This window comes from Capra hircus, chromosome 21, assembly GCF_001704415.2.
Source record: "Capra hircus breed San Clemente chromosome 21, ASM170441v1, whole genome shotgun sequence".
Taxonomy (NCBI): Eukaryota; Metazoa; Chordata; class Mammalia; order Artiodactyla; family Bovidae; genus Capra; species Capra hircus.
Window position 1 is genome coordinate 15,162,716 of NC_030828.1, and position 25,573 is coordinate 15,188,288.

The following is a 25,573-nucleotide window of genomic DNA, read 5'->3' on the forward strand; positions in this document are numbered from 1 at the left end:
TGGGCTCTGTTGGATTCCATCCCTGGTAGAGGAACTAAGATCCCACGTGCCTTGTGGTACCATCAAAAAAATGCAAATTTTGTCTTTGCTTTCCTCTTGAGGAAAATAACACCCTATTCCCTAGGGATTTGGGAGTGGTGTGTTGACAGCTGCAAGCACAATTACTCTAATTTACAATTAAGTAGGATGCTTGGCTTTCCTTTGGTCTAAACTATAATATGACCTGTGTTCCCCCCCAGCCATGCAGAACAGCAGTTCTCAAGGGAATATTTCAACACCTCTCCTTTGCAAAGGTGTCCCAGGGGCACCTGCCCAGGGGACATTTTGGAAGCTTGTGAGGCAGCAAACAGGGCTGGTGAAGCCAGGGCCCTGTAAGGGAGGAAAAATTTCTCCTCTACCATCCTAGACTCCCTGACTGGGTCTGGAAGCTAAACTGGCAAAGACAGATTTAACAGGAGTAGAGACTTCCCCGGTGGTTCAGTGGCTAAGATTCTGCGCTCACAATGCAGGGGGCCTGAGTTTGATCCCCGGTCATGGATCTAGATTCTTCAACTGAAAGATTCCGAGTGCTGCAGCTGAGACAGCACAGCTGGAAAAGATTAGTAGGAGTAAGGGACCCATGTTTTACTAAATTTTTACGTATCTGCGGGAGCCTTCACAAGAGAATGAAGTCCCGAAGAAGTGACCGGTGCAGGAAGCTTTTATACTCTGTGTGTGTGTGTGTGTGTGTGTGTGTGTGTGTGTGTGTGTGTGTCTGTTACTTGCTCAGTCACGTCCAACTCTTTGTGACCCTATGGACAATAAGCCACTAGGCTGCTCTGTCCATGGGATTCTCCAGGCAAGAATACTGGAGTGGGTTGCCATGCCCTCCTCCAGGAGATCTTCCTGACTCAGGGATGGAACCCAGGTCTCCTGCATTGCAGGCGGATTCTTTACTACCTGAGCCACCAGGGAAGCCTTAGAAACAGTAAATTTGTGAGGAACAGACAAAACAAAGGGATTTGGGTGAATAATGGTGAAGAAGTAATTAAGATGATAAGGGTTTGTTTAACAGGGTTTGCTTATATAGCCCTCTTCATCTGAGGGACAATGGCCATAGCTCTTGAGAACAACGTCTTCTTTCCTCCTGGTTCAGGGAAAGCATCTTTCACGTGGGAGATTTACGGCCTGTTTCAGGGAAGAAGGGGGAGCAAGGGGAGGTCAGAGCAACCTTTCTGCTTCTGCTGTTCTCTCCAACTCCTTCAGCTTATGAGATACAATACGCCGAGGTGCCATAATCTGGGGCTGTTATATCCTGAACCCCATCAGCTCAAAGGCAGAGAGAGGAGGGCCACACCCAGGGCTTCCCATGGGCACTGAGTCCAGCCTGCCTGACGCTCTTCCTCAAGGCCACTGAGTACGTTCACTGTGATACATGCACGGAGGGGAGCACACAGGAGCAGAACAGGCAACCCCAGCCAGTGGGGCTGAGTATTCACGTCCGACTCCAGCCACAGCCCAGCGGTCTGAGGCTATAACACTTTCCAGTCATTTGTTTTTCCCTTTTCTCCCTGCCCCATCCAGTCATCCACTCCTACATAATTATGACCATCAAGTCAGCATGATACCATGCAGGACCCTGTGGGGCTCTTGGGCATAAGGCCTTTCTGTGTCCCCCATTTCTTTGATTACAGGAAAGAGCCTTCATTCAGCCTCCATGACCTTCCCTGAGTTCCAATGGGCAGTTCCAAGTAGTCGTTAATTACGGAAGGGATGAGAGATCAGGGAGAAACAATAGTGCGGCCTTGGAGCAAGGTCCTGTTTCCACATCAGTGGATACACACAGTATCTTTGAGCTGTGTTACAGATCCTGAAATCCCCTCCAGGTGAGAGAAGTTAACTATTAATGACGATATGCTGCCCACAAGCAAGTAGACCCCAGACTAGTTAGACCTGAAGGTTGATGATGCTGACTCCTACTTAACTCACCACCAACCCATTACCCATCAGAAGAACGTCCATGAGCTGATCACATCCTCTTTGAGCAATTACTATGAAACTTCTCACTATCTTCCCCAAGTTGGGACACACATTTCTGAGGGCATTAGCGTGCTGTGGCCCCCCACTCTTTCCTGACGAAGCAATAAAGCTATTCATTTCTACTTCATCCAAAACTGTCTCTGAGATTCGATTCGGCACTTGTGTACAGAGAAGCTGAGCTTCTAGCATCAGTTATGGAAATACTGAGTCCATAACCTTTCTAATTCCCTTTTCCTGTGGAGGGGTGGAAACTACTAAAAACAGAGTTTATGCCCAAGGATTTGGTGACTGGCATGCATGTTGGAAAAAGACAAAATTCCAGGTCTCAGAGTCCTCTGCTCACTGATTCCTGCCTGAGCTTTCTTCTGGGGCATGCACACCCTTCCTGAAATGAGGAATTCTGGTCCTGAAGGAAGGGCTCAGTTTCACCTTTGGAATTTGGAGTTTTGATTGATTTTCAGGCCAAGAAAGATCTCATTTCTTAAAAGTAAACTGTTTACGTTAGAATGGGTTGTTAAAAAGAGAACGTCAGACCACTTCTCTGAAAAGGGGTCCCAGTCAGGCAACCCTGTGGTTGTTTTTTTTTTTTTTAATTTTTATTGGAGAATAGTTGATTTACAATGTTGTATTCGTTTCTACTATAAAGCAAAATGAATCAGTCACGTGCATGCGAAGTCCCTTCAGTCACGTCTGACGCTGCAACCCTATGGACTGTAGCCCACCAGGCTTCTCTGTCCATGGGATTTTCTAGGCAAGAATACTGGAATAGTTTGCTGTGCCCTCCACCAGGGGATCTTCCCAACCCAGGGATCAAACCTGAGCCTTCTGCAGCTCCTGCATTGCAGGTGGATTCTTTACCATTAGCACCACCTGGGAAGTCACACATACACATATATCCCCTCTTTTTTGGACTTCCTTCCCATTCAAGTCTCCACTGTGTGTTAAGTAGCCTTCCCTGTGCTATACAGCAGGTGTTCATTAGTTATTTATTTTATACAAAGTATCAATCTGTGGTTAGTTTAGAAGTGATCCTTCCAGAGGCAACCTTAGGAAAACCACCCTTTGTAAGGTCCTGCATGGGACAAGCAGGGCAAGACAGAGGTGGAAGGTCAGGGAGATTTATAGTTATAGGGACAGACACACAAATGAAGTGGACAGTGAGAGTTGGACTGTGAATAAAGCTGAGTGCCCAAGAATTGATGCTTTTGAACTGTGGTGTTGGAGAAGACTCTTGAGAGTCCCTTGGACTGCAAGGAGATCCAACCAGTCCATTCTAAAGGAGATCAGTCCTGGGTGTTCTTTGGAAGGAATGATGCTAAAGCTGAAACTCCAGTACTTTGGCCACCTCATGCGAAGAGTGGACTCATTGGAAAAGACTCTGCTGCTGGGAGGGATTGGGGGCAGGAGGAGAAGGGGACAACAGAGGATGAGACGGCTGGATGGCATCACTGACTCGATGGACGTGAGTTTGAGTGAACTCCAGGAGTTGGTGATGGACAGGGAGGCCTGGCGTGCTGCAATTCATGGGGTCGCAAAGAGTCAGACACGACGGAGCGACTGAACTGAACTGAACTGAACTGAATCTACCCAAAGACTCCTCTTAGGAGAGTTCAGGGTTATTGTGGAATAAAAACCACATATTAATAAACTGCTTCACATGTGGGAAAATTCTTGGGACATGGGCTCAAACTCAAAAGACATAAACTTCTTTGCATGAGTCAAGGAGAAAAATGTGTTTTATTCCACAGAGAGGATAGGGGAGGGGAGGGGACTAAAGAGGGAGAAAAGAGGAGGCGGGTGGGGAGAAGGAAGGAGGAGACCCTGTACTCTGAGAGGTCAATCCTCTGTGCCCCTTCAGTCCATGCAGTCGCACAGAGTTGGGCACAACTGAATGATTAACATATACACATGTATAAGAAAAGTTTAAGCTAAATGTTATACTATAAAACTCCTAGAGGAAAGCATAGGCAGAACACTCTCTGACATAAATCACAGCAAGATCCTCTATGACCCACCTCCCAGAGCAATGGAAATAAAAGCAAAAATAAACAAACAGAACCTAATTAAACTTAAAAGCTTTTGCACACTGAAGGAAACTATAAGCAAGGTGAAAAGGTAGCCTTCAGAATGGGAGAAAATAATAGCAAATGAAACAACTGATAAAGAATTAATCTCCAAAATATACAAGCAGCTCATGCAACTCCATAGCAGAAAAATAAATGACCCAATCAAAAAAAATAGGCCAAAGAACTAAACAGACATTTCTCCAAAGAAGACATACAGATGGCTAACAAACACATGAAAAGATGCTCAACATCACTCATTATCAGAGAAATGCAAATCAAAACCACAATGAGGTACCATCTCATGCTGGTCAGAAAGGCTGCTATCCAAAAGTCTACAAACAATAAATGCTGGAGAGGGTGTGGAGAAAAGGGAACCCTCTTACACTGTTGGTGGGAATGCAAACTGGTACAGCCACTATAGAGAACAGTGTGGAGATTCCTTAAAAAACTGGAAACAGAACTGCCTTATGACCCAGCAATCCCACTGCTGGGCATACACACCGAGGAAACCAGAATTCCAGAATTGAAAGAGACGCGTGTACCCCAATGTTCATCGCAGCACTGTTTATAATAGCCAGGACATGGAAGCAACCTAGATGTCCATTAGCAGATGAATAGATAGAAAGTTGTGGTACGTATACACAATGAAATATTACTCAGCTACTAAAAAGAATGCATTTGAGTCAGTTCTGATGAGGCGGATGAAATCAGAGCCTATTATACAGAATGAAGTAAGCCATAAAGAAAAACACCAATACAGTATGTTAACGCATGGAATTTAGAAAGATGGTAACAACCACTCTATATGCAAGACAGGGAAAGGGACACAGATGTAAAGAACAGACTTTTGGACTCTGTGGGAGAAGGCGAGGGTGGGATGATTTGAGAGAATGGCACTGAAACATGTGTATTACTGTATGTGAAATAGATGACCAGTCCAAGTTCAATGCATGAAACGGAGCCTTCCAAGCCAGTGCCCAGGGACACCCCAGAGGGATGGGGTGGGGAGGGAGGTGGGAGGGGGGTTTGGGACAAGGGACACAGTGTACACCCATGGCAGACTCATGTCCATGTATGGCAAAACCACCACAATACTGTAATTAGCCTCCAATTAAAATAAATATTTTTTTTAAAAAAGGATGATTCTGAATACTATTAGACACATGTAGAATGTCTATGAGGGCTCTTAAATCATATATATTTATATGTAAATATAGGTACATCTGGCTATCTCCATACGAATACAGCTAGTTTTTCCCTTTGCTATTTTTGAGCAATTAGTGGTATCAAGAAGGAATCCATCAAAATACAAAAAATAATTATGATGCAGTAATATGATGCAGAATATCCGGGGCTTTATTTCCTTTTTGACAAATTTTCCATGCTGTGCTTATGCAGTAAAATTATTTTTTAGCAAACCAAAACAGTGAAGAGGAGAGGCCCCCTCCGGCTGGCACAGGTGACCACACACTCACCGTGAACACCTTCTCTGGGGCCCCCTTGGCCCTCATGTTGGTGTCGTGCACGTGCTTGAGAATCATCCAGGCTTCGTCATGTTTGCCCATCTGGTAAAACCAAGGAGAGAGACATGAACAATCCTTTGCTAATTAGAGGTGGAAAACCCAACCGAGACAACAGGGTGCTGATGCCCACGTCTTAGGCTGTTGGCCATGGATACGTTACAATCTGCAGCTTATGAAAAACCGGGACAAGCTTCTGTCGCAGCCCATCCTGGAAGGGTAATCAGGCTGTGCCTTCGAGGTGTAAATGCTGGGTATTACTATCATCATAGGCTGTGAGTAACCACTTGTAGATTTTAGGCTGAATAGACTGCAGGTGGGAGCCGTGATCCTCTCTGGACGACTAAAGCCAAGACCCAACATATAACAGGTTCAATTGTGTCCCCCACGCTACTTCAATACGTTGGAGTTCTAGCCCTCAGTGTCCCCAGAAGGTGACTTTATTTAGAAGTAGGGTTGCTGCAGATGTAATTAAGATGAGGTCATACTGGGGTAGGATGGGCCCCTAATCCAACATGATTGGTGTCCTTATAAGAAGAAGCCCAAGTGAAGACCTAGAGGCACTCAGAGAGAATACTTTGTGGTGACAAAGACAGATTGGAGTGAAAGAGCTGCAAGCCAAGGACCACCCTAAATGTAAGCAACCCACCCAGAAGCTGGAAGAGGAAGTGAAGTTTGCCCTAAGGCAGTGGCCCCCAACCATTTTGGCACCAGGGACCTGTGTCATGGAAAACAATTTCTCCATGGACCAGGATGCAGAGGATGGTTTGGGGAGGATTCAGGTGCATTTCATTTATTGTGCACTTTATTTCTGTTATCACTACATCAGCTCCACCTCAGATCACCAGGCACTAGGTTCCAGAGGTTGGGGACCTCTGCCCTAAGGACTTCTGAGGGAGTGTGGCCCTGCCAACACCTTGATTTGGCACTTTTAGCCAACAGATCTGGGAGACAACAAATTTCTGTGACTCTGAGACACTCAGTTTGTGTAGCTTTGTTACAGCAGTCCTAGAGAGATAATACACATCAAAGCTTCTGAGACATGCTTGGATTAAAAAAAAAAAATTTTTGCTGCATCTGCCCCTGATCAATGGGATGAAAGAAGACATTCAACAGGAAAGTCTGCAGAAAGTCAGAAGGAAGCTAGTGAGTGGACTCTGAGGACTGGGGCTGTAACAGCCTTGGAGTCCTGTCGCCCTTCCACCAGCCCTGCCCATCTGACCACTGCAAGCCTCCACCACCACCACCACCATCCAGCTGGAAACCTCACAGGACTGTGGGAGCAGCCTTCTGGAGGAGAGAGGTCCTGCAAAGACAAGAGTCTTGAAGGGCTGGGGAGCAGAGAAAGACAGACAACCCAGGTCACTGCTGTAACATGGAAAAAACTCCATGCAGCTTTTTGTTTTGTTTTGGGCATTTTTTGTTTTGTTTTGTTTTCTGCCTCAAACCATGCGGATGTTAGTTCCCTGCCCGGGGATTGAACCAGTGCCTCCTGCAGTGGAAGCACGTTGGAGAGGACCACTGGACTGCCAGGGAAGTCCTGCTCATGCAGCTCTGAAGGTCATCAGGACCCCTGGGGAGCATGGGTACCGGAAGCATCTTCAAGAGGGTGCCCTCCAGCCCCACCCAGACTCAGGAAACAGTGCCGCTGCTCTGCACTCTGTGAGCTCTGTCCCTCCAGCTCTGGCAGTCCTCGCATCCTGGGCAGGCCACCATCACGACGGGTTTAATGACAGGCCAGGTCAAAGCCGACCTGGGACCAAGAGACCGGGACAGCAAGCCTTGCACGGGGTGGGGCACTGACTCACCTCCAGCAGAAACCTCGGGCTCTCCGGCATGAACTTCAGAGCCACAAGGGACACGGTGCAGGGCAGAGCGCAAACGATGACAAACACTCTCCAGCTGTGGAAGTGGTAGCTGCTGCCCATGCTGAAGCCCCAGCCTGTGAAGAAGCAGCCAGACATGCAGCACTAGTTACAACAGCCAGGACGTGGAAGCAACCTAATGTCTGTCGACAAATAAATACATAAAGAGGTACTATCTATTCGTAGTGGAATACTACTCAGCCATGAAAAGGAATGAAACTGGGTCATGTGTATTGATATTGATGGACCTAGAGTCCATCATACCAAGTGAAGTAAGTTAGACAAGAGAAAAACAGATATCGTATATTAATGCCCATTTGTGCAGTCTAGAAATATGGTACAAATGAGCCTGCTCACAGGGCAGAAATAGAGACCCAGTCATAGAGGACAGACATGTGGCACAGAGGGGAAAGGGGAGGGTGAATGAACTGGGAGAGGAGCACTGACATATATACGCTCAGTTCAGTTCAGTCGCTCAGTCGTGTCCAACTCTCTGCGACCCTATGGACTGCAGCACCTGGCCTCCCTGTCCATCACCAACTCACGGAGTTTACCCAAACTCATGTCCACTGAGTCAGTGATGCCATCTAGCCATCTCATCCTCTGTCATCCCCTTCTTCTCTTGCCTTCAATCTTTCCCAGCATCGGGCTCTTTTCAAATGAGTCAGCTCTTTGCATCAGGTGGCCAAAGTATCAGAGTCTCAGCTTCAACATCAGTTCTTCCAACGAACATTCAGGACTGACTGATTTCCTTTAGGATGAACTGATTGGATCTCCTTGCAGTCCGCAGGACTCTCAAGAGTCTTCTCCAATATCACAGTTCAAAAGCATCAATTCTTCGGTGCTCAGCTTTCTTTATAGTCCAACTCTCACATCCATACGTGACTACTGGAAAAACCATAGCCTTGACTAGATGGACCTTTGTTGGCCAAGTGATGTCCCTGCTTTTGAATATGCTGTCTATGTTGGTCATAACTTTGCTTCCAAGGAGTAAGCGTCTTTTAATTTCGTGGCTGCAGTCACCATCTGCAGAAATAGATAACTAGTGGGAAGCTGCTGTATCGCAGAGGGAGCTCAGCTCAGCGCTCTGTGATGACCTAGAGGGGTGGGATGCGGTGGTGGAGGGAGGGAGGCTCAAGAAGGAGGGGATATGTGTATATGTATGGCTGATTCACTTCATTGCACAGCAGAAACTAACACAACATTGTAGAGCAACTATACTCCAACTGAAAATAAAGCAGTCAGAGTGTCTCTGACACTTGGTCTTAGAACGACCTTCAGGAAAGTGAAAGTGTTAGTCCCTCGGTCCTGTCTGACTCTTTGCAACCCTATGGACTGTAGCCTGCCAGGCTCCTCTGTCCATGGGATTCTCCAGGTAAGAATACTGAGGTGGGCTGCCATGCCCCTCTCCAGGGTATCCTCCCAACCCAGGGATCAAACCTGCATCTCCTGCAGATTCTTCACCATCTGAGCCAAAGGAGAGCCAGAGCAGGGCCTTGTGTGACCTAGGGTTTTGATGGGGGATTACTCTCACCCACGTCAAAGAGCAACACCATCTCTGGGTGGTTCCAAAGCACAGGGCTTAAGACCACAGTTTGAAAACCACTGTCAGTCATAACACTAATTTTTTTTTAAAGAAGCTGAGTTTCTATATTCAAATGAATTCATAATCATTGAAACAGAGAGGTGACTAGCTCCAACTCAGCTTTCATTATATTCAAAGTATTTCTAAAACTCATTTTTGGAAATTGCCTTCAGAATCTACAAAACGTTATTTCAAACATCTTTATAAGTAGCAAATGTCCCTCTTTCAGGGAACAGTGACACAGTGGAAAGTGCCTGGACTTCTGCAGTCACACAGGTCAGAGTCCAAGTCCTGGCTTTCTCACATCGTTATTATGTTGGTGAGTTTTCACAGCTGTAGAATGCAGCTAATGGTGCTCCCACAGATTCACTGTGTGTGAAACCTCCCCAGCAATCAATAATACCTCACCTTCTTTGAGGGTAGCTTTGATTTGCTTAGAAATAGTTACATGACATTTAGTGCCAAAGATGTTGAGTAAAATGGGTGAATATCAGCAAAGATCAGCAAAAGAACTGTTTTCTTTTTCTCTCATGCCATACAAAACAACCTCTGAAGACAATTCCAACAACATTTCTGGTTTTGGTTTTAAGGTCCCTTTTTTTTTTTTTTTTTTTTGATGGGGACCATTCTTAAAGTCTTTAGTGAGCTTGTTACAATATTTTTCTGGTTTTTGTGCTGTGCTTAGTCATTCTGTCATGTCCAACTCTTTGCGACCCCATGGACTGTAGACTGCCAGGTTCTTCTGCCCATGGGATTCCCCAGGCAAGAATACTTCAGGGGATTGCCATGCGCTCCTCCAGGAGATCTTCCCAACCCAGGTATCAAATCCAGGGCTCCCCCATTGCAGGCAGATTCTTCACCAATTGAGCCATCAGGGAAGCCCATGAATACAGCAGGGGGAAGGCTATTCCTTCTCCAGGGGACCTTCCCAACCCAGGAAACACACTGGGGTCTCGTGCACTGTCCGTGGATTCTTTACCAGAATTTTGTTGTTTATGTTTTGGATTTTTGGCCTCAAGGCATGTGGGATCTTCGCTACCCAACCAGGGATTAAACCTGCACCCCTTGTTTTGGAAGGCAGTATTAACCACTAGACCACCAGGGAAGTCCCTCAATAGCATTTCTTAAAATTACCTAACTTTATAAATAAATATGGTGATTTCTAAAGTTCAAAGGGTAAACATTATTCCACTGTAAAATCTCTATTCCATTTACTTGAAAAATACACTGAATGGCTAACTCCAGAGGTGGGAAGTTTATGTCTTGAAGTCTATTACTTACCACTGCAGTTCAATTTGTTGTACTTGCCAGAGACTCCTAACTAATATCTCTTGCTTCTGCATATATTTCTGACTCTATTTGCAGAGTGAAGGACTGGCCAGAGAGAATCCCAGGTGGAAAAACAGGGGACTGTGGCCACTTTTACACAATGGCCACAGAACATAATACACAGAACACACCCAGCCTTCTCAATCAGAATCCAACCTCTTTAGGCACAGCCCATCCTCCTTCCCATATCACTGGGGTTTGCTTGTTTATTTTAATTTTGATTAAAAAGCCTTTCCTTTCTCCTGGGAGTGACAACTGGAAGAGAAAGACAAAACCATAGGAAGATTTCCACATTCTCAGCTCATGTTCAAAAACCATTCTGGCGTAATTAGAAATAACCACATAGCCATCCAACTCAGGCGGGTAACAAGAGAAGAAGAACAGAAAACAGGTATGTTTAGAGTACTCTGCCTCAGAGAGATATTTTTTTCTTAATGATAATCTGTTGTGCAGAAGCTTTTAATTTTAATTAGATCCCATTTGTTTATTTTTGCTTTTATTTCCAGAATTCTGGGAGGTGGATCATAGAGGATCCTGCTGTGATTTATGTCTGAGAGTGTTTTGCCTATGTTCTCCTCTAGGAGTTTTATAGTTTCTGATCTTACATTTAGATCTTTAATCCATTTTGAGTTTATTTTTGTGTGCGGTGTTAGAAAGTGATCTAGTTTCATTCTTTTACAAGTGGTTGACCAGTTTTCCCAGCACCACTTGTTAAAGAGATTGTCTTTACTCCATTGTATATTCTTGCCTCCTTTGTCAAAGATAAGGTATCCATATATGTGTGGATTTATCTCTGGGCTTTCTATTTTGTTCCATTGATCTATATGTCTGTCTTTGTGCCAGTACCATACTGTCTTGATGACTGTGGCTTTGTAGTAGAGCCTGAAGTCAGGCAAGTTGATTCCTCCAGTTCCATTCTTCTTTCTCAAGATTGCTTTGGCTATTTGAGGTTTTTTGTATTTCCATACAAATCTTGGAATTATTTGTTCTAGTTCTGTGAAAAATGTTGCTGGTAGCTTGATAGGGATTGCATTGAATTTGTAAATTGCTTTGGGTAGTATACTCATTTTCACTATATTGATTCTTCCGATCCATGAACATGGTATATTTCTCCATCTATTAGTGTCCTCTTTGATTTCTTTCATCAGTGTTTTATAGTTTTCTATATATAGGTCTTTAGTTTCTTTAGGTAGATATATTCCTAAGTATTTTATTCTTTTCGTTGCAATGGTGAATGGAATTGTTTCCTTAATTTCTTTTTCTACTTTCTCATTATTCGTGTATAGGAATGCAAGGGATTTCTGTGTGTTGATTTTATATCCTGCAACTTTACTATATTCATTGATTAGCTCTAGTAATTTTCTGGTGGAGTCTTTAGGGTTTTCCATGTAGAGGATCATGTCATCTGCAAACAGTGAGAGTTTTACTTCTTCTTTTCCAATTTGGATTCCTTTGATTTCTTTTTCTGCTCTAATTGCTGTGGCCAAAACTTCCAGAACTATGTTGAATAGTAGCGGTGAAAGTGGACACCCTTGTCTTGTTCCTGACTTTAGCGGAAATGCTTTCAATTTTTCACCATTGAGGATAATGTTTGCTGTGGGTTTGTCATAGATAGCTTTTATTATGTTGAGGTATGTTCCTTCTATTCCTGCTTTCTGGAGAGTTTTTATCATAAATGGATGTTGAATTTTGTCAAAGGCCTTCTCTGCATCTTTCTGCACAACAAAGGAAAATATAAGCAAGGTGAAAAGACAGCCTTCTGAATGGGAGAAAATAATAGCAAATGAAGCAACTGACAAACAACTAATCTCAAAAATATACAAACAACTTCTGCAGCTCAATTCCAGAAAAATAAATGACCCAATCAAAAAATGGGCCAAAGAACTAAATAGACATTTCTCCAAAGAAGACATACGGATGGCTAACAAACACATGAAAAGATGCTCAACATCACTCATTATTAGAGAAATGCAAATCAAAACCACAATGAGGTACCACTTCACACCAGTCAGAATGGCTGCGATCCAAAAATCTGCAAGCAATAAATGCTGGAGAGGGTGTGGAGAAAAGGGAACCCTCCTACACTGTTGGTGGGAATTCAAACTAGTACAGCCACTATGGAGAACAGTGTGGAGATTCCTTAAAAAATTGCAAATAGAACTACCTTATGACCCAGCAATCCCACTTCTGCGCATACACACCGAGGAAACCAGAATTGAAAGAGACACATGTACCCCAATGTTCATCGCAGCACTGTTTATAATAGCTAGGACATGGAAACAACCTAGATGTCCATCAGCAGATGAATGGATAAGAAAGCTGTGGTACATATACACAATGGAGTATTACTCAGCCGTAAAAAAGAATTCATTTGAATCAGTTCTGATGAGATGGATGAAACTGGAGCCGATTATACAGAGAGAAGTAAGCCAGAAAGAAAAACACCAATACAGTATACTAACACATATATATGGAATTTAGGAAGATGGCAATGACGACCCTGTATGCAAGACAGGGAAAGAGACACAGATGTGTATAATGGACTTTTGGACTCAGAGGGAGGGAGAGGGTGGGATGATTTGGGAGAATGACATTCTAACATGTATACTATCATGTAAGAATTGAATCGCCAGTCTATGTCTGATGCAGGATACAGCATGCTTGGAGCTGGTGCATGGGGATGACCCAGAGAGATGTTATGGGGAGGGAGGTGGGAGGGGGGTTCATGTTTGGGAACGCATGTAAGAATTAAAGATTTTAAAATTTAAAAAATAAAAAAAAAATAAAGAAAGAAAGAAAGAAAAAAAAAAACTAAAAAAAAAAAATGATAATCTGTGCAAATTATCCAAAATCCATTATTCCCTCATGCCTCTCTGGTTTTCACGGTGACTTAGTAACCTGCACTTCATTAGGCACATCTTTGGGGCCTTAAATTAAATAAAATTAAATAGCGAACTGCTTCCAAATATATGGAACAACTGCTAATCTGGAGATATGGATTGTCTTGTTCACTGATCTTTTAGCTTGCCCTACTTTTTCTCCGTTAGGATCTCACAAACAGCTGGTGCTGCTGACTACAGCGGGAATTAATCTTCCATAATATAGCCACTTTTTTCAGGGCTGTGCCCATGACTTCCCAGAAAAACATTCTGAGCTTTGTAATTTTCTTTCTTAATGACTCCGTCACCCAAATTCCTGGTGCCAAGACCTCACATCATTTCATTCCGGCAAAAGCAATTAAATGGTTTGTACAAGCTACGTACAAACATTCAGTCTCCTTTCTGGATCACCCTTGCATTTGTCCCTGCTGAGAGGAGGCGATGTTAGAGGATTAATGTCTTAGGTCTATTAAAAAATATCATCAAATAACTGGCTCACTGTGGACAAAACATCTGGTCCTGGTAAAAATGAGGCTTAAAATAAATAGTCACTCCTGTTACCCTGTGATTCTAGTCCACCATATTTCTAGGGTGGTTTGCCCTCAAGTAAATGTGCATTTCAAGCCTTCAAGCCTAATCATCCAAGAGGCCATTTTTAAATGGCATGTAAAAGCCACAGATTTCATACAAGCCTCAGTTCAGTGCAGTTCAGTCACTCAGTCATGCCTGACTCTTTGTGGACTGCAGCATGCCAGGCTTCCCTGTCCATCACCAGCTCCCGGAGTTTACCCAAACTCATGTCCATCGAGTCAGTGATGCCATCCAACCATCTCATTCTCTGTCACCTGCTTCTCCTCCTGCCTTCAATCTTTCCCAGCATCAGGGTCTTTTCCAATGAGTCAGTTCTTCGCATCAGGTAGCCAAAGTATTGGAGTTTCAGCTTCAGCATCAGTCCTTCCAATGAATATTCAGGACAGATTTCCTTTAGGGTTGACTGGTTCGATCTCCTTGCAGTCCACAAAGGCATACAAATAGGAAAATATCCCGTCCATTTGGAGTAGGATATTTAAGCATAAGTCCTGTTATCAGCCAGCAGCCTTATGGCCCCTCTGCCATGGGCATCCCATTCAGTCTTGATCAATAAGTTCCCAACCTGAACTATTTTATTGCTTCTTTTAAAACCAGACACCCAGACATTGGCACGTGTTAGTGTGTAAAGTGAAGATAAAAAATGACACAGTTTGTAGTGACTACTGAAGGCTGCTACCCGCCTCACAAAATCTTTCCAGTCCTTCTCCACTGGGTTGCAGATTTGTGGTTTGGGTGGGACTGACCCCACCCCCAATGCCAGGGACGGGGAATGAAGTATATGAACCCTCAGTATCTGGCATCCTCTGGAGTTTGGTGATTGGCTGAGGTGAGCATATGACCTAAGCTGATCCAATCAGAGTGAAGCCAAGAACCTTTGCTCATTGGCTGGTTGTGGGGGCGGTCCCCTTACAGAAAAAGCAGTCTGCAAACAGGGCTAGAATTGCCAATGCAGCTTGGAGGGAAGCCAGCCCAAGTTCTAGAATCCTCTCCAAAATTTTCTCGACATGCTTTGCATCCCAAGAACTGCGGGCTGTTAAGGCTGGCACAGATCAGATCTCTAGAGTCAATTCCCTTTGCTTCTTTCTCACTTCATTTTATAGATGAAGGAACCAAGCCTGGACAAGCTAGGGTGACTTGTTCCAAATTACAGAGCCCCGCTATTTTGACTTAGCTTTTATCCAGAATCTATTTGTTCCCCTCCCAGCAAATTTTTCTAGTTCAATTTATATGTAGAAATAATTTCTTACTGTTAACACATTTGGACCAATGACCCGGGGAAATGATATTATATTAATAGCAAGGACAAAAGCAATTCCTTGGACCCATGTAACCAACAGCCTGGATAATTAAAGTGTGCCTTTGGGGGAAGGGTAGAATGCAGAGCCTAATATGGGGAATAATACAGTTTTGTATCTAAAATTATGAAAAACTGCCTGCGTGGGTGCTTAGGCGCCTCAGCCGTGTCCACCTGTGACCTGATGGACTGTAGCCTGCCAGGCTCCTTTGTCCATGGGATTCTGCAGGCAAGACTACTGGTGTGGGTTGCCGCACCCTTCTCCAGGGAGAACTGCCTATGATAACAGAATTATCTGGAAAACGTCAACTCTTTATTTCATTGTTTCTGTTCACATTTCTTTCTCTGTTTCTAATACAAAATCCGGTGGGATATGGTCTCAAACCCATTTCCTCCAGCTTCAGGGCACACAGCTAGGTTACACTGCCCAGTGTCCTTTGCCGTAGCATGTAGTCGCATTACAGATTTGGTGCCAAGGGGATGTGAGCAAAGAGGATGTGATCCATTTCCTCCCCTGCCCTTCAAAAGCACCCACATGCAACTGCCCATGCTGTTTTCCTGAATCACTCTGAAGAGAGGAGAGCACACACTGGGAGGAACCCGAGCCCTAAGATTACTGAGGAGCAGAGCTGCCCACAGATCAGAAGGACCAGCCAGCTTTGAAGGAGGGGAAAATATCTTTGGTATGAAACCACTGAGATTTCAGGGTTGATCAGGTTCTCAGGTTAATATACTCAGCATCTCCTTAACTACACCAATCCAAGAAGATTGCTTCTTCTTAAAAAGATAATGCTGAAGCCTCCATTAGCCCAGAACAGACAACAGCAAGGTTTAGGTTTGAAACAAGCATCCCAAGAGGAAAAGGAATCCTCCTACGCTGTTGGTGGAGATGCAAATTGGTACATCCTCCTATGGAGAACAGTATAGAGGTTCCCTAAAAAACAACAGATAGAATTACCATATGACCCTGCAATCCTACTCCTGAGCATTATCTGCAGAAAATTCTAATTCAAAAAGCTACATGCACCCCAGTGTTCATAGCAGCACCATTTACAGTAGCCAAGACATGGAAGCAACCTAAATGTCCATGGGACAGATGAACGGATGAAGAACATGTGATATATATTATGCAATACTGCATGCATGCGTGCTGAGTCACTTCAGTTGTGTCTGACTCTTTGCAACCCTATGGACTGTAGCCCACCAAGCTCCTCTGCCCATAGGATTCTCCAGGCAAGAATACTGGAGTGGGTTGTTATGCCCTCCTCCAGGGTATTTTCCCCACCCAGAGATCAAACCCATATCATCTCCAGAGGCTCCTATATTGCAGGCAGATTCTTTACCACTGAGCCACCAAGGAAGCCACACTATGGAATATTACTGAGCCATAAAAAATAAAGAAAATAATGCCATTTGCAGCACCATGGATGGATCCAGAGATTATCAGACTAAGTGAAGACAGAGACAATTATCCTATGTTATCGTTTATATGTAGAATCTAAAAATGATACACATGAACTGATTTCCAAAACAGAAACAGACTAACAGACACAGAAAACAAATTAACAGTTACCAAAGGGCAAGGTGGGAGAGGGCAGTGGCAGCCCACTCCAGTACTCTCGCCTGGAAAATCCCACGGACGGAGGAGCCTGGTAGGCTGCAGTCCATGGGGTCACTAGGAGTTGGACACAACTGAGCGACTTTACTTTCACTTTTCACTTGCATGCATTGGAGAAGGAAATGGCAACCCACTCCAGTGTTCTTGCCTGGAGAATCCCAGGGACAGAGTTGCCTGATGGGCTGCTGTCTATGGGGTTGCACAGAGTCAGACACGACTGAAGTGACTTAGCAGCATCAGCAGAAGCAAGGACCTACTATATAGTATAGGAACCATACCCTATATTTTGTAATAAACTATATGGGGAAAGAATCTGAAAAAGGATAACTCACTCACATTCCTGTACACCTGAAAGTAACACAACATTGCAAATAAACTGTACTTTAATAAACGCACACACAAACGCACATGCACACACACACACTCACACACCAAGGAGGGGAATGGGTGGAGAAGTGTTGGTTAACTTCAGGGGCATTTGTCTCCTCTTCCCTGTGGTCTGCAGGATTCTAGATGATGGCAAAGCCTACACCCATGATCTGTAGTTTGCCAAAAATAATTTTGAAGGATGTTAATGGCATTACCCAGGATACTCCAAAGGCCTAATCAAATTCAAAACTGCCGCCTTCTCCCTACTTTACTCTTAATAAAATCCAATAGTGGAAGTTAATGTTGCCAAGTCTCTGTCCAGAAAATCCAGTTTTCGCAATTAACCAAGATAATAAAATTGTCTTGGCTGAAACCAAGACCCTGTCTGTAAGGGCTGCTCCATGTCTGCAACCAAAAGAGGGACAGCAGGAAGTAAAATGGAAAACGCGTGAGAGCACTGCGCTGCGCAGGAGGGGGCGTCAGGATCCAAGGTCACGTCAAGGCCAAGTCATCAGTCTGGCTGAGTCACCAACTTCCTGGCCTCTGCTACACCATCTATAAAAAGGAGTTACTGAGCCTAACTCGTTGTGAGGAGGAGAACTGGAGATGACGTTTGCCTCAAAGGGCTTCCTGGGTGGCTCAGATGATAAAGAATCCACCTGCAATGCAGGAGACCCAGGTTCAATCTCTAGGTCAGGAAGATCCCCTGCAGAAGGGAATGGAGCCTAATTTGCTGTGAGGAGGAGGGCTGGAGATGAAAGCTGAAATCCCTTTAAATAAAAGAGAGGAAAGGAGAGAAGGAGAGGGGAAGAGAGGAAGGGTAGACTGTATTATTTCCAGACAGACATGTACTGAAATTAGCAATGTGTTCCAGCGCTGGAAGTTCTTTAGAAAGATCAAGGTTGTACTCAGGAACTGTGTATGAGAGTGCGGGATCAAGGCTGAGGACAGGAAACGCTGTTCGGATGCAGGTGTCTGGGATCAAAGGCCCCCCGGCCCTTTGAAGCTTTCTGCACTCACCGTAGTGCGGGATGATGCTCCAGGCCATGGCAGATGCATAGATGCCACCAGCCATCCAGAAGATGCCCAGCCAACTGAGATGCTCCCCTCGCTTCTCCCGGGACAAGAATTCAGAAAAATAGGCGAACACGATGGGCAGAGCACCCCCAATACTGCAGAGAGAAAACGCCAGAAAGGCAGAACCAAGTCAGGCACTAAACACAGTCAGACCAGGAACCCAGTTGCCTTGTCCCACCCTTGGGCCAAGTGGTGAAACAACCCAGTAAATTCAAAAGACCAGCCTAAGGCAGCGTTAGGTTCTTTTGACCTTATACACTGACTTTGCAACCTTTCCCCTTTCTAAGATTCAACCTTTACACAGTATCTTGGAAGTCACACAAAATTCAGGAACTCCCCTGGTGGTCCAGTGGTTAGGACTCTGCCTTCCACTGCAGGAGGCGTGGGTTTGACTCCTGGTTGGGGAACTGAGGCACCACAGGCCGTGAGATACAGCCAGAAATTAAAAAGCAGAATTCAGTTCAAGGTTTTCTGGATAACCACTCAGAGGCAAGGTACCAGGATGGACGGACCGCTGGTCTGTGGGCAGGAGGGGCCGGCTGAACCTCTGTGATTACGTACCCTATGCCTGAGATGAGTCTGCAGAAGAGGAAAGCTCCATATCCCTGTACGAAGGAGGAGAGGGAGGCAAAGGAAGCGTTGATGGCCAGGGAGATGCTGAGGACTCGCTTCCTCCCCAGCTTATCAGCCAGGCCCCCCAGGACGAAGGCGCCCCCCATCATTCCTAGGTAGACTATCAGCCCTGTGAGAAAGAGAAAGAGAGAAGGGAGGGTGGAGGGAGGAGGCAAGAGATTAGAGACCGTACGATGTTTTGGAAAACCTGATGCCCATCTTAATGCATCCTAGAAATTCTGTGTCACAGACATAAAAGGTGGAGTGTGACAGATGTAGGCAGCAAATTAGACACGTCGGACAAACGCGACTTCTGAGGAATGCTATTCAGAAAATAACAGCCTCACCAGGTTGACACATATGTACACGTGCTAAAATAGATCAACCAGAACTGGGTTTGACGTACCTTTCTTTGAAATGCGTAATGTGCAGCTGAAGGAAATTCTGTCATTTTTATTTTTAAACAAAAAAGTGGCAGTGCCTCAAATGTCCTTACCTGTGGGGTTATGCTTAAAGACAAATTTCCCAGGGGAAAGTGTGGTGAGGCAGGTATGGGGACCATCGGGAGGGAGAAGACAAGACGAGAGTGATAAGAGCGACTCCCAACAAGACAGTTCATTTCATTAAACACCCAAGAAGGGCCTTTTCCAAGCCACAACCAATGTTCAGATTTCCTTTTTTATTGGACTGTAATTACTTTAAATGTTGAGATTTATCAGGAGAATGTAGAAGAGAGCAGCCATGTGCTATCCTTTCTCCAACAGATGTAACTACTACATGCTTGTAATACAATCAGTTACCCTGGTGGTGGTTTAGTTGCTCAGTCGTGTCTGACTCTTTGTGACCCCATGAACTGTAGCCTGTCAGGCTCCTCTGTCCATGGGATCCTCCAGGCAAGGATACTGGAGTGGTTTGCCATTTCCTCCTCCAGGGGATTTTCCCCACCCAGGAATCGAACCCAGGTCTCCTGCATTGGCAGGTGGATTCTTTACCACTGAGCCACTGGGGAAGCCCCATCAGTTACCTTGAGATATAGTAATATAAACACACTGTTGTAGACACATTTATGGAATTCCAGTAAAACCAGCATCCTCAGAGGGGTGGCAGATCTCTAGAAGCACACAGATAATTCTTTCCAACTAAAAACTGAATACTTACTATTTATGAATGACTTAAGAATATATTGACACGTTATATCTGTGTCTTTTTTGTTGTCTTGCATACAGGGTCATCATTGCCATCTTTCTAAATTCCATATATATGTGTTAGTATACTGTATTGGTGTTTTTCTTTCTGGCTTACTTCACTCTGTATAATCGGCTCCAGTTTCATCCATCTCAACAGAACTGATTCGAATGTACTCTTTTTAATGGCTGAGTAATACTCCATTGTGTATATGTACCACAGCTTTCTTATCCATTCATCTGCTGATGGACATCTAGGTTGTTTCCATGATGGGTATAGCGGACTTTTGGACTCAGAGGGAGAGGGAGAGGGTGGGATGATTTGGGAGAATGGCATTGAAACATGTATACTATCATATAAGAATCGAATCACCAGTCTATGTCCGATGCAGGATACAGCATGCTTGGGGCTGGTGCACGGGGATGACCCAGAGGGATGTTGTGGGGAGGGAGGTGGGAGGGGGGTTCATGTTTGGGATCGCATGTACACCCATGGTGGATTCATGTCAATGTATGGCAAAACCAATACAGTATTGTAAAGTAAAATAAAGTAAAAATAAAAATAAAAAAGAATATATTGATACGTTATATACTAAACCCAAGAAGGAAATTTTGGAGAACGTCTTTCATACAGTGGAAATCCTGAATACAAATTAGGTAAGTGTACTTTTGCTCAACCTTGACTGTAAATCAGATGAAGAAAATGATTTATCTTTCAGGAAGCTTCTCCTGACCCGTGATGCTTTATTTAGGCAGATGTGTGCTGGGAGGGGCCCACGTACAGCCAAAATCTTCATTAGCTGTTTAATCAACTTGAAGGGAGGTCCCCAAAAGGATCAGTGGAACTACGCTCTGCTTTATCTTCCCGGTGACAGGTTTCCTTCTTTTATTATTTTATTTTATGAGATGAAAAGAAGATAACTTCGGTGCTGTCAGTGGTTTTCACTAAGACTTCCTTCACTCACACGCCTCGTCACTTTTCACCTCTACACAACTCAAAGCCACGAAATAAGCCCTTTCCTTTTTCCCTTCCATATGTGACATTAGTCCAGGAAACATGCCCATGAGTCTACAAACATGCATTCAATGCCTGTTATTAGTTAAGTGTTATTTGGTGATGCTAGTGGTAAAGAACCCACCTGTCAATGCAAAAAAATAAGAAACTCAGGTTCGATCCCTGGTCAAGAAGATCCCCTGGAGGAGGGCATGGCAACCCGCTCCAGTATTCTTGCCTGGGAAATCCCATGGACAGAGGAGCCTGGCAGGCTACAGTCCATGGGGTCACAAAGAGTCGGACATGACTGAAGTGACTTAGCCCATGTTTCCATTACTGGGAATACAGCAGGAGACAAACGCATGAAAATCCCTGCCTTCGTGGCCCTTACATTCTAGTTGGGAAAAGAGATGATAAGTAAGTGAGTGAAATATACAGTAAGTGGGTTGCTGAAAGTGATACAAAGAAAAATAACACGGAGGCAGAGACAGGGAGAATCAGAGTGGAAGGTGACATTTCCAAACAAAATGGTTCCGACATCCCTCGGGGAACTGGGACATTTGGGCAAAGACCTGCAGTGAGTCAGATGTGGGGATGTCTAGGGGAAATTGCTGTACCTATGCTCCTGGGCCCAAGGTTTTTCTCCACTACTATTTTACCAGTTTCCCAGCCCACAGCTTAGAAAATATAGTGAGCAATCTCCCACTTTATTAGGTCATTGACATTTGTGTTTGAGAAAATGAGCCAAGACTTGCAAACCCAGCTCAGGCCTGGGTCATGCTGTATTGTAATGATGTCTGGTTAGTGTTCCCACTAGACTCTGAGTTTGTCTGCCTGATTCAGCCCTGACCGGCCAAGGGCTTTCAGCATCTGGCTCCTGGCAGACTTAATCTTGCCCAGCTCTTACCTATTGAGTGTTATGTCTCAATGCCTTACTCATTGATGAAGGTGTCTTAAAACCATCTTCTGTGGCCATGACCCATCTCTATCAAGAATGAATTGGGGGCTTCCCTGGTGGTCCAGTGGCCAAGAATCCACCGTGCAATGCAGGGGACACTGGCTGGATCTCTGGTCTGGGAAGATCCCACATGCTTCGGGGCAATTAAGCCTGTGTGCAGCAACTACTGACCTGCCTGCCTAGAGGCTGTGCTCCCCAACGAGAGAAGCCACCGCGGTGAGAAGCCCACGCACCTCAATAGAGAGTAGCCCTCCCTCGCTACAACTAGTCAAAGCCTGTGCCCAGCAATGAAGACCCAGCACAGCCAAAAATGAAGACCCGGTACAGCCAAAAATGAGCAAAATAAAAGCAAATAAATATTTTTAAAAAGAAGGAATTGGGTCCTGTGCCTGGGTCGGGCTGGAGCTTTCCTGTTACTCTCATCAGGCGTACTAGTCTGCAAGACTGGCTTGGTGCCTGGTCCATGCTAGCTTCCTACCAGCATCTGATGCCCTAACCAATCAGATAAGTCCCAAACTCTGCCCCTGCCCGACCAGGCCTCCCCCAGGACACCCATGGCCAGAGCCCCACATATGAGATGCCCTGCCCTTCTTCTCCCCTCCCAGACAGGCCCCTGGGAGGTCACCACCAGCCCAGTTGACAAGGGAGTTTTACATCATTCCTTATGCTTGGTAATTCAGGCTTCTAGACCAGAGCAGAGAGGGAACTATTTTCGCCAGGTAGGTACGTGCAGCTTCCAAGTTTGGCTTGCCTCATTTTAGTGTGGCTCCCTGCCTAGATGCTGGGAAAGACTGTGGGCAGAAGACGGGGGTGGCAAAGGGGGAGATGGCTGGATGGCATCACCTAATCAAGTGGACATGATGAGTTTGAGCAAACTCCGGGAGGTAGCGAAGGACAGGGGAGCCTGGTATGCTGCAGTCCGTGGGGTTGCAAAGAGGACATGACTAAGCCACTGAACAACAACTGCCTAGAATTTCCACCATCCCATTCAGCCAACAAATGACTTGTGTTGGTCTCGTGATACCTGGTTAGTAAACATTTGGAATAAAGAAAGAGATATTGAAAGGGAGGAAGGGGGTCCAGTGGTTTAGAATCCCTGATTGTCCAGTGGTTAAGAATCTACCTTGCAATGCAGGAGACACAGGTTTGATCGCTAGTCAGGGAACTCAGATAGCACATGGCCCAAGCAACTAAGCCTGTGAGTCGAGCTAGAAGGTCCATGAGCCTCAGTGAATATCCCACGTGCTGCAACTAAGACCAGACACAGTCAAATAAACAAATAGATATTTAGGGGAATAAAGGAAGGGAGGAGGAGGGAATTCCCATCCAAAATACAGCTCCATGAGCAAAGCAGATGATACAGTGGCTTTAAGCCACTGAGTCATACAGGAATAGATAATGGGGTAGCAAGTATATACTTCAACCAGTAATGCTGAAGAAGCTGAAGTTGAACAGTTCTCTGAAGATCTGCAAGACCTTCTAAAACTAACCCCCAAAAAGATGTCCTCTTCCTTATAGGGGCCTGGAATACAAAAGTAGAAAGTCAAGAGCTACCTGGAGTACCAGGCAAATTTGGCCTTGGAGTACAAAACGAAGCAGGTCAAAGGCTAACATAGTTTTGCCAGGAGAACACACTGGTCATAGCAAAGATCCTCTTCCAACAGCATAAAAGAAGACTCTACACATGAACATCACCAGATGGTCAACACTGAAATCAGATTGACTATATTCTTTGCAGCCAAAGATGGAGAAGCTCTATACAGTCAGCAAAAATAAGGAGCTGACTGTGGCTCAGATCATGAACTCCTTGTTGCCAAATTCAGACTTAGATTGAAGAAAGAAGAGAAAACCACTGGACCATTCAGGTATGACCTAAATCAAATCCCTTATGATTATACAGCAGAAGTGACAAATAGCTTTAAGGGACTAAATCTGATAGACAGAGTGCCTGAAGAACTATGGACGGAGGTTCGTGACATTGTTCAAGAGGCAGTGATCAAGACCATCCCTAAGAAAAAGAAATGCAAAAAGGCAAAATGGTTGTCTGAGGAGGCTTTACAAATAGCTGAGAAAAGAAGAGAAGCTAAAAGCAAAGGAGAAAAGGAAAGATATACTATTTGAATGCAGAGTTCCAAAGAATAGCAAGGAGAGATAAGAAAGCTTTCATCAGTGATCAATGCAAAGAAATAGAGGGAAACAAATAGAATGGGAGAGACTAGAGATATCTTCAAGAAAATTAGAGATACCAAGGGAACATTTCATGCAAAGATGAGCACAATAAAGGACAGAAACTGTATGGACCTAACAGAACCAGAAGATATTAAGAAGAGGTGGCAAGAATACACAGAACTATACAAAAAAGATCCTCATGACCCAGATAACCACAATGGTGTGATCACTCACCTAGAGCCAGACATCCTGGAATGTGAAGTCAAGCGGGCCTCAGGAAACATTACTACGAACAAAGCTAGTGGAGGTGATGGAATTCCAGCTGAACTCTTTTAAATCCTAAAAGATGATGCTGTGAAAGTGCTGCACTCAATATGCCAGCAAATTTGGGAAACTCAGCAGTGGCCATGGGACTGGAAAAGGTCAGTTTTCATTCCAATCCCAAAGAAAGGCAATGCCAAAGAATGTTCAAACTACTGCACAAATGCACTCATCTCACACGCTAGCAAAGTAATGCTTAAAATTCTCCAAGCCAGGCGTCAACAGTATGTAAACTGTGAACTTTCAGATGTTCAAAATGGATTTAGAAAAGGTAGAGGAACCAGAGATCAAATTGCCAACAACCTCTGGATCATCGAAGAAGCAAGAAAGTTCCAGAAAAACATCTATTTCTGCTTTATTGACTATGCCAAAGCCTTTGACTGTGTGGATCACAACAAACTGTGGGAAATTCTTAAAGAGACAGGAATACCAGACCACCTAACCTGCCTCCTGAGAAATCTGTATGCAGGTCAAGAAGCAAGTTAGAACTGGACATGTTATAACAAACTGGTTCCAAATAGGGAAAGAAATACATCAAGGCTGTTTATTGTCGCCCTGCTTATTTAACTTATATGCAGAGTATATCTTGAGAAATGCTGGACTGGATGAAGCACAAGTGGGAATCAAGATTGCCAGGAGAAATATCAATAACCTCACATATGCAGATGACACCACCCTTATGGCAGAAAGTGAAGTGCAGAAGATCTAAAGAGCCTCTTGATGAAAGTGAAAGAGGAGAGTGAAAAAGGGCTTAAAGCTCAACATTCAGAAAACGAAGATCATGGAATCTGGTCCCATCACTTCATGGCAAACAGATGGGGAAACAATGAAAACAGTGACAGACTTGTTGTTTTGGGCTCCAAAATCACTGCAGATGGTGACTGCAGCCATGAAATTAAAAGACGCTTGCTCCTTGAAAGAAAAGCTATGACAAACCTCGACAGCATATTAAAAAGCAGAGATATTACTTTGCCAACAAAAGTCCATCTAGTCAAAACTATGGTTTTTCCAGTAGTCATGTATGAATGTGAGAGTTGGACTATAAAGAAAGCTGAGCACCAAAGAATTGATGCTTTTGATCTGTGGTGTTGGAGAAGACTCTTGAGAGTCCCTTGGACTGCAA

At 44.5% G+C, this 25,573-nt stretch overlaps 1 protein-coding gene across 2 annotated transcripts in view; it reads right to left on the reverse strand.

Annotated features, from left to right (window-relative positions):
• Nucleotides 1-25,573, reverse strand: part of SV2B (synaptic vesicle glycoprotein 2B) — a 247,574-nt gene that overhangs the window by 41,808 nt on the left and 180,193 nt on the right. For both annotated transcript variants that reach the window (XM_018066594.1, XM_005694936.3), the window contains exons 3-6: nucleotides 18,774-18,954; nucleotides 18,156-18,307; nucleotides 7,414-7,547; nucleotides 5,561-5,650 (exon numbers count right to left, since the gene is read on the reverse strand). In XM_018066594.1, coding sequence (XP_017922083.1) covers nucleotides 5,561-5,650; nucleotides 7,414-7,547; nucleotides 18,156-18,307; nucleotides 18,774-18,954 — 557 coding nt within the window. The remainder of the gene's footprint in view (nucleotides 1-5,560; nucleotides 5,651-7,413; nucleotides 7,548-18,155; nucleotides 18,308-18,773; nucleotides 18,955-25,573) is intronic.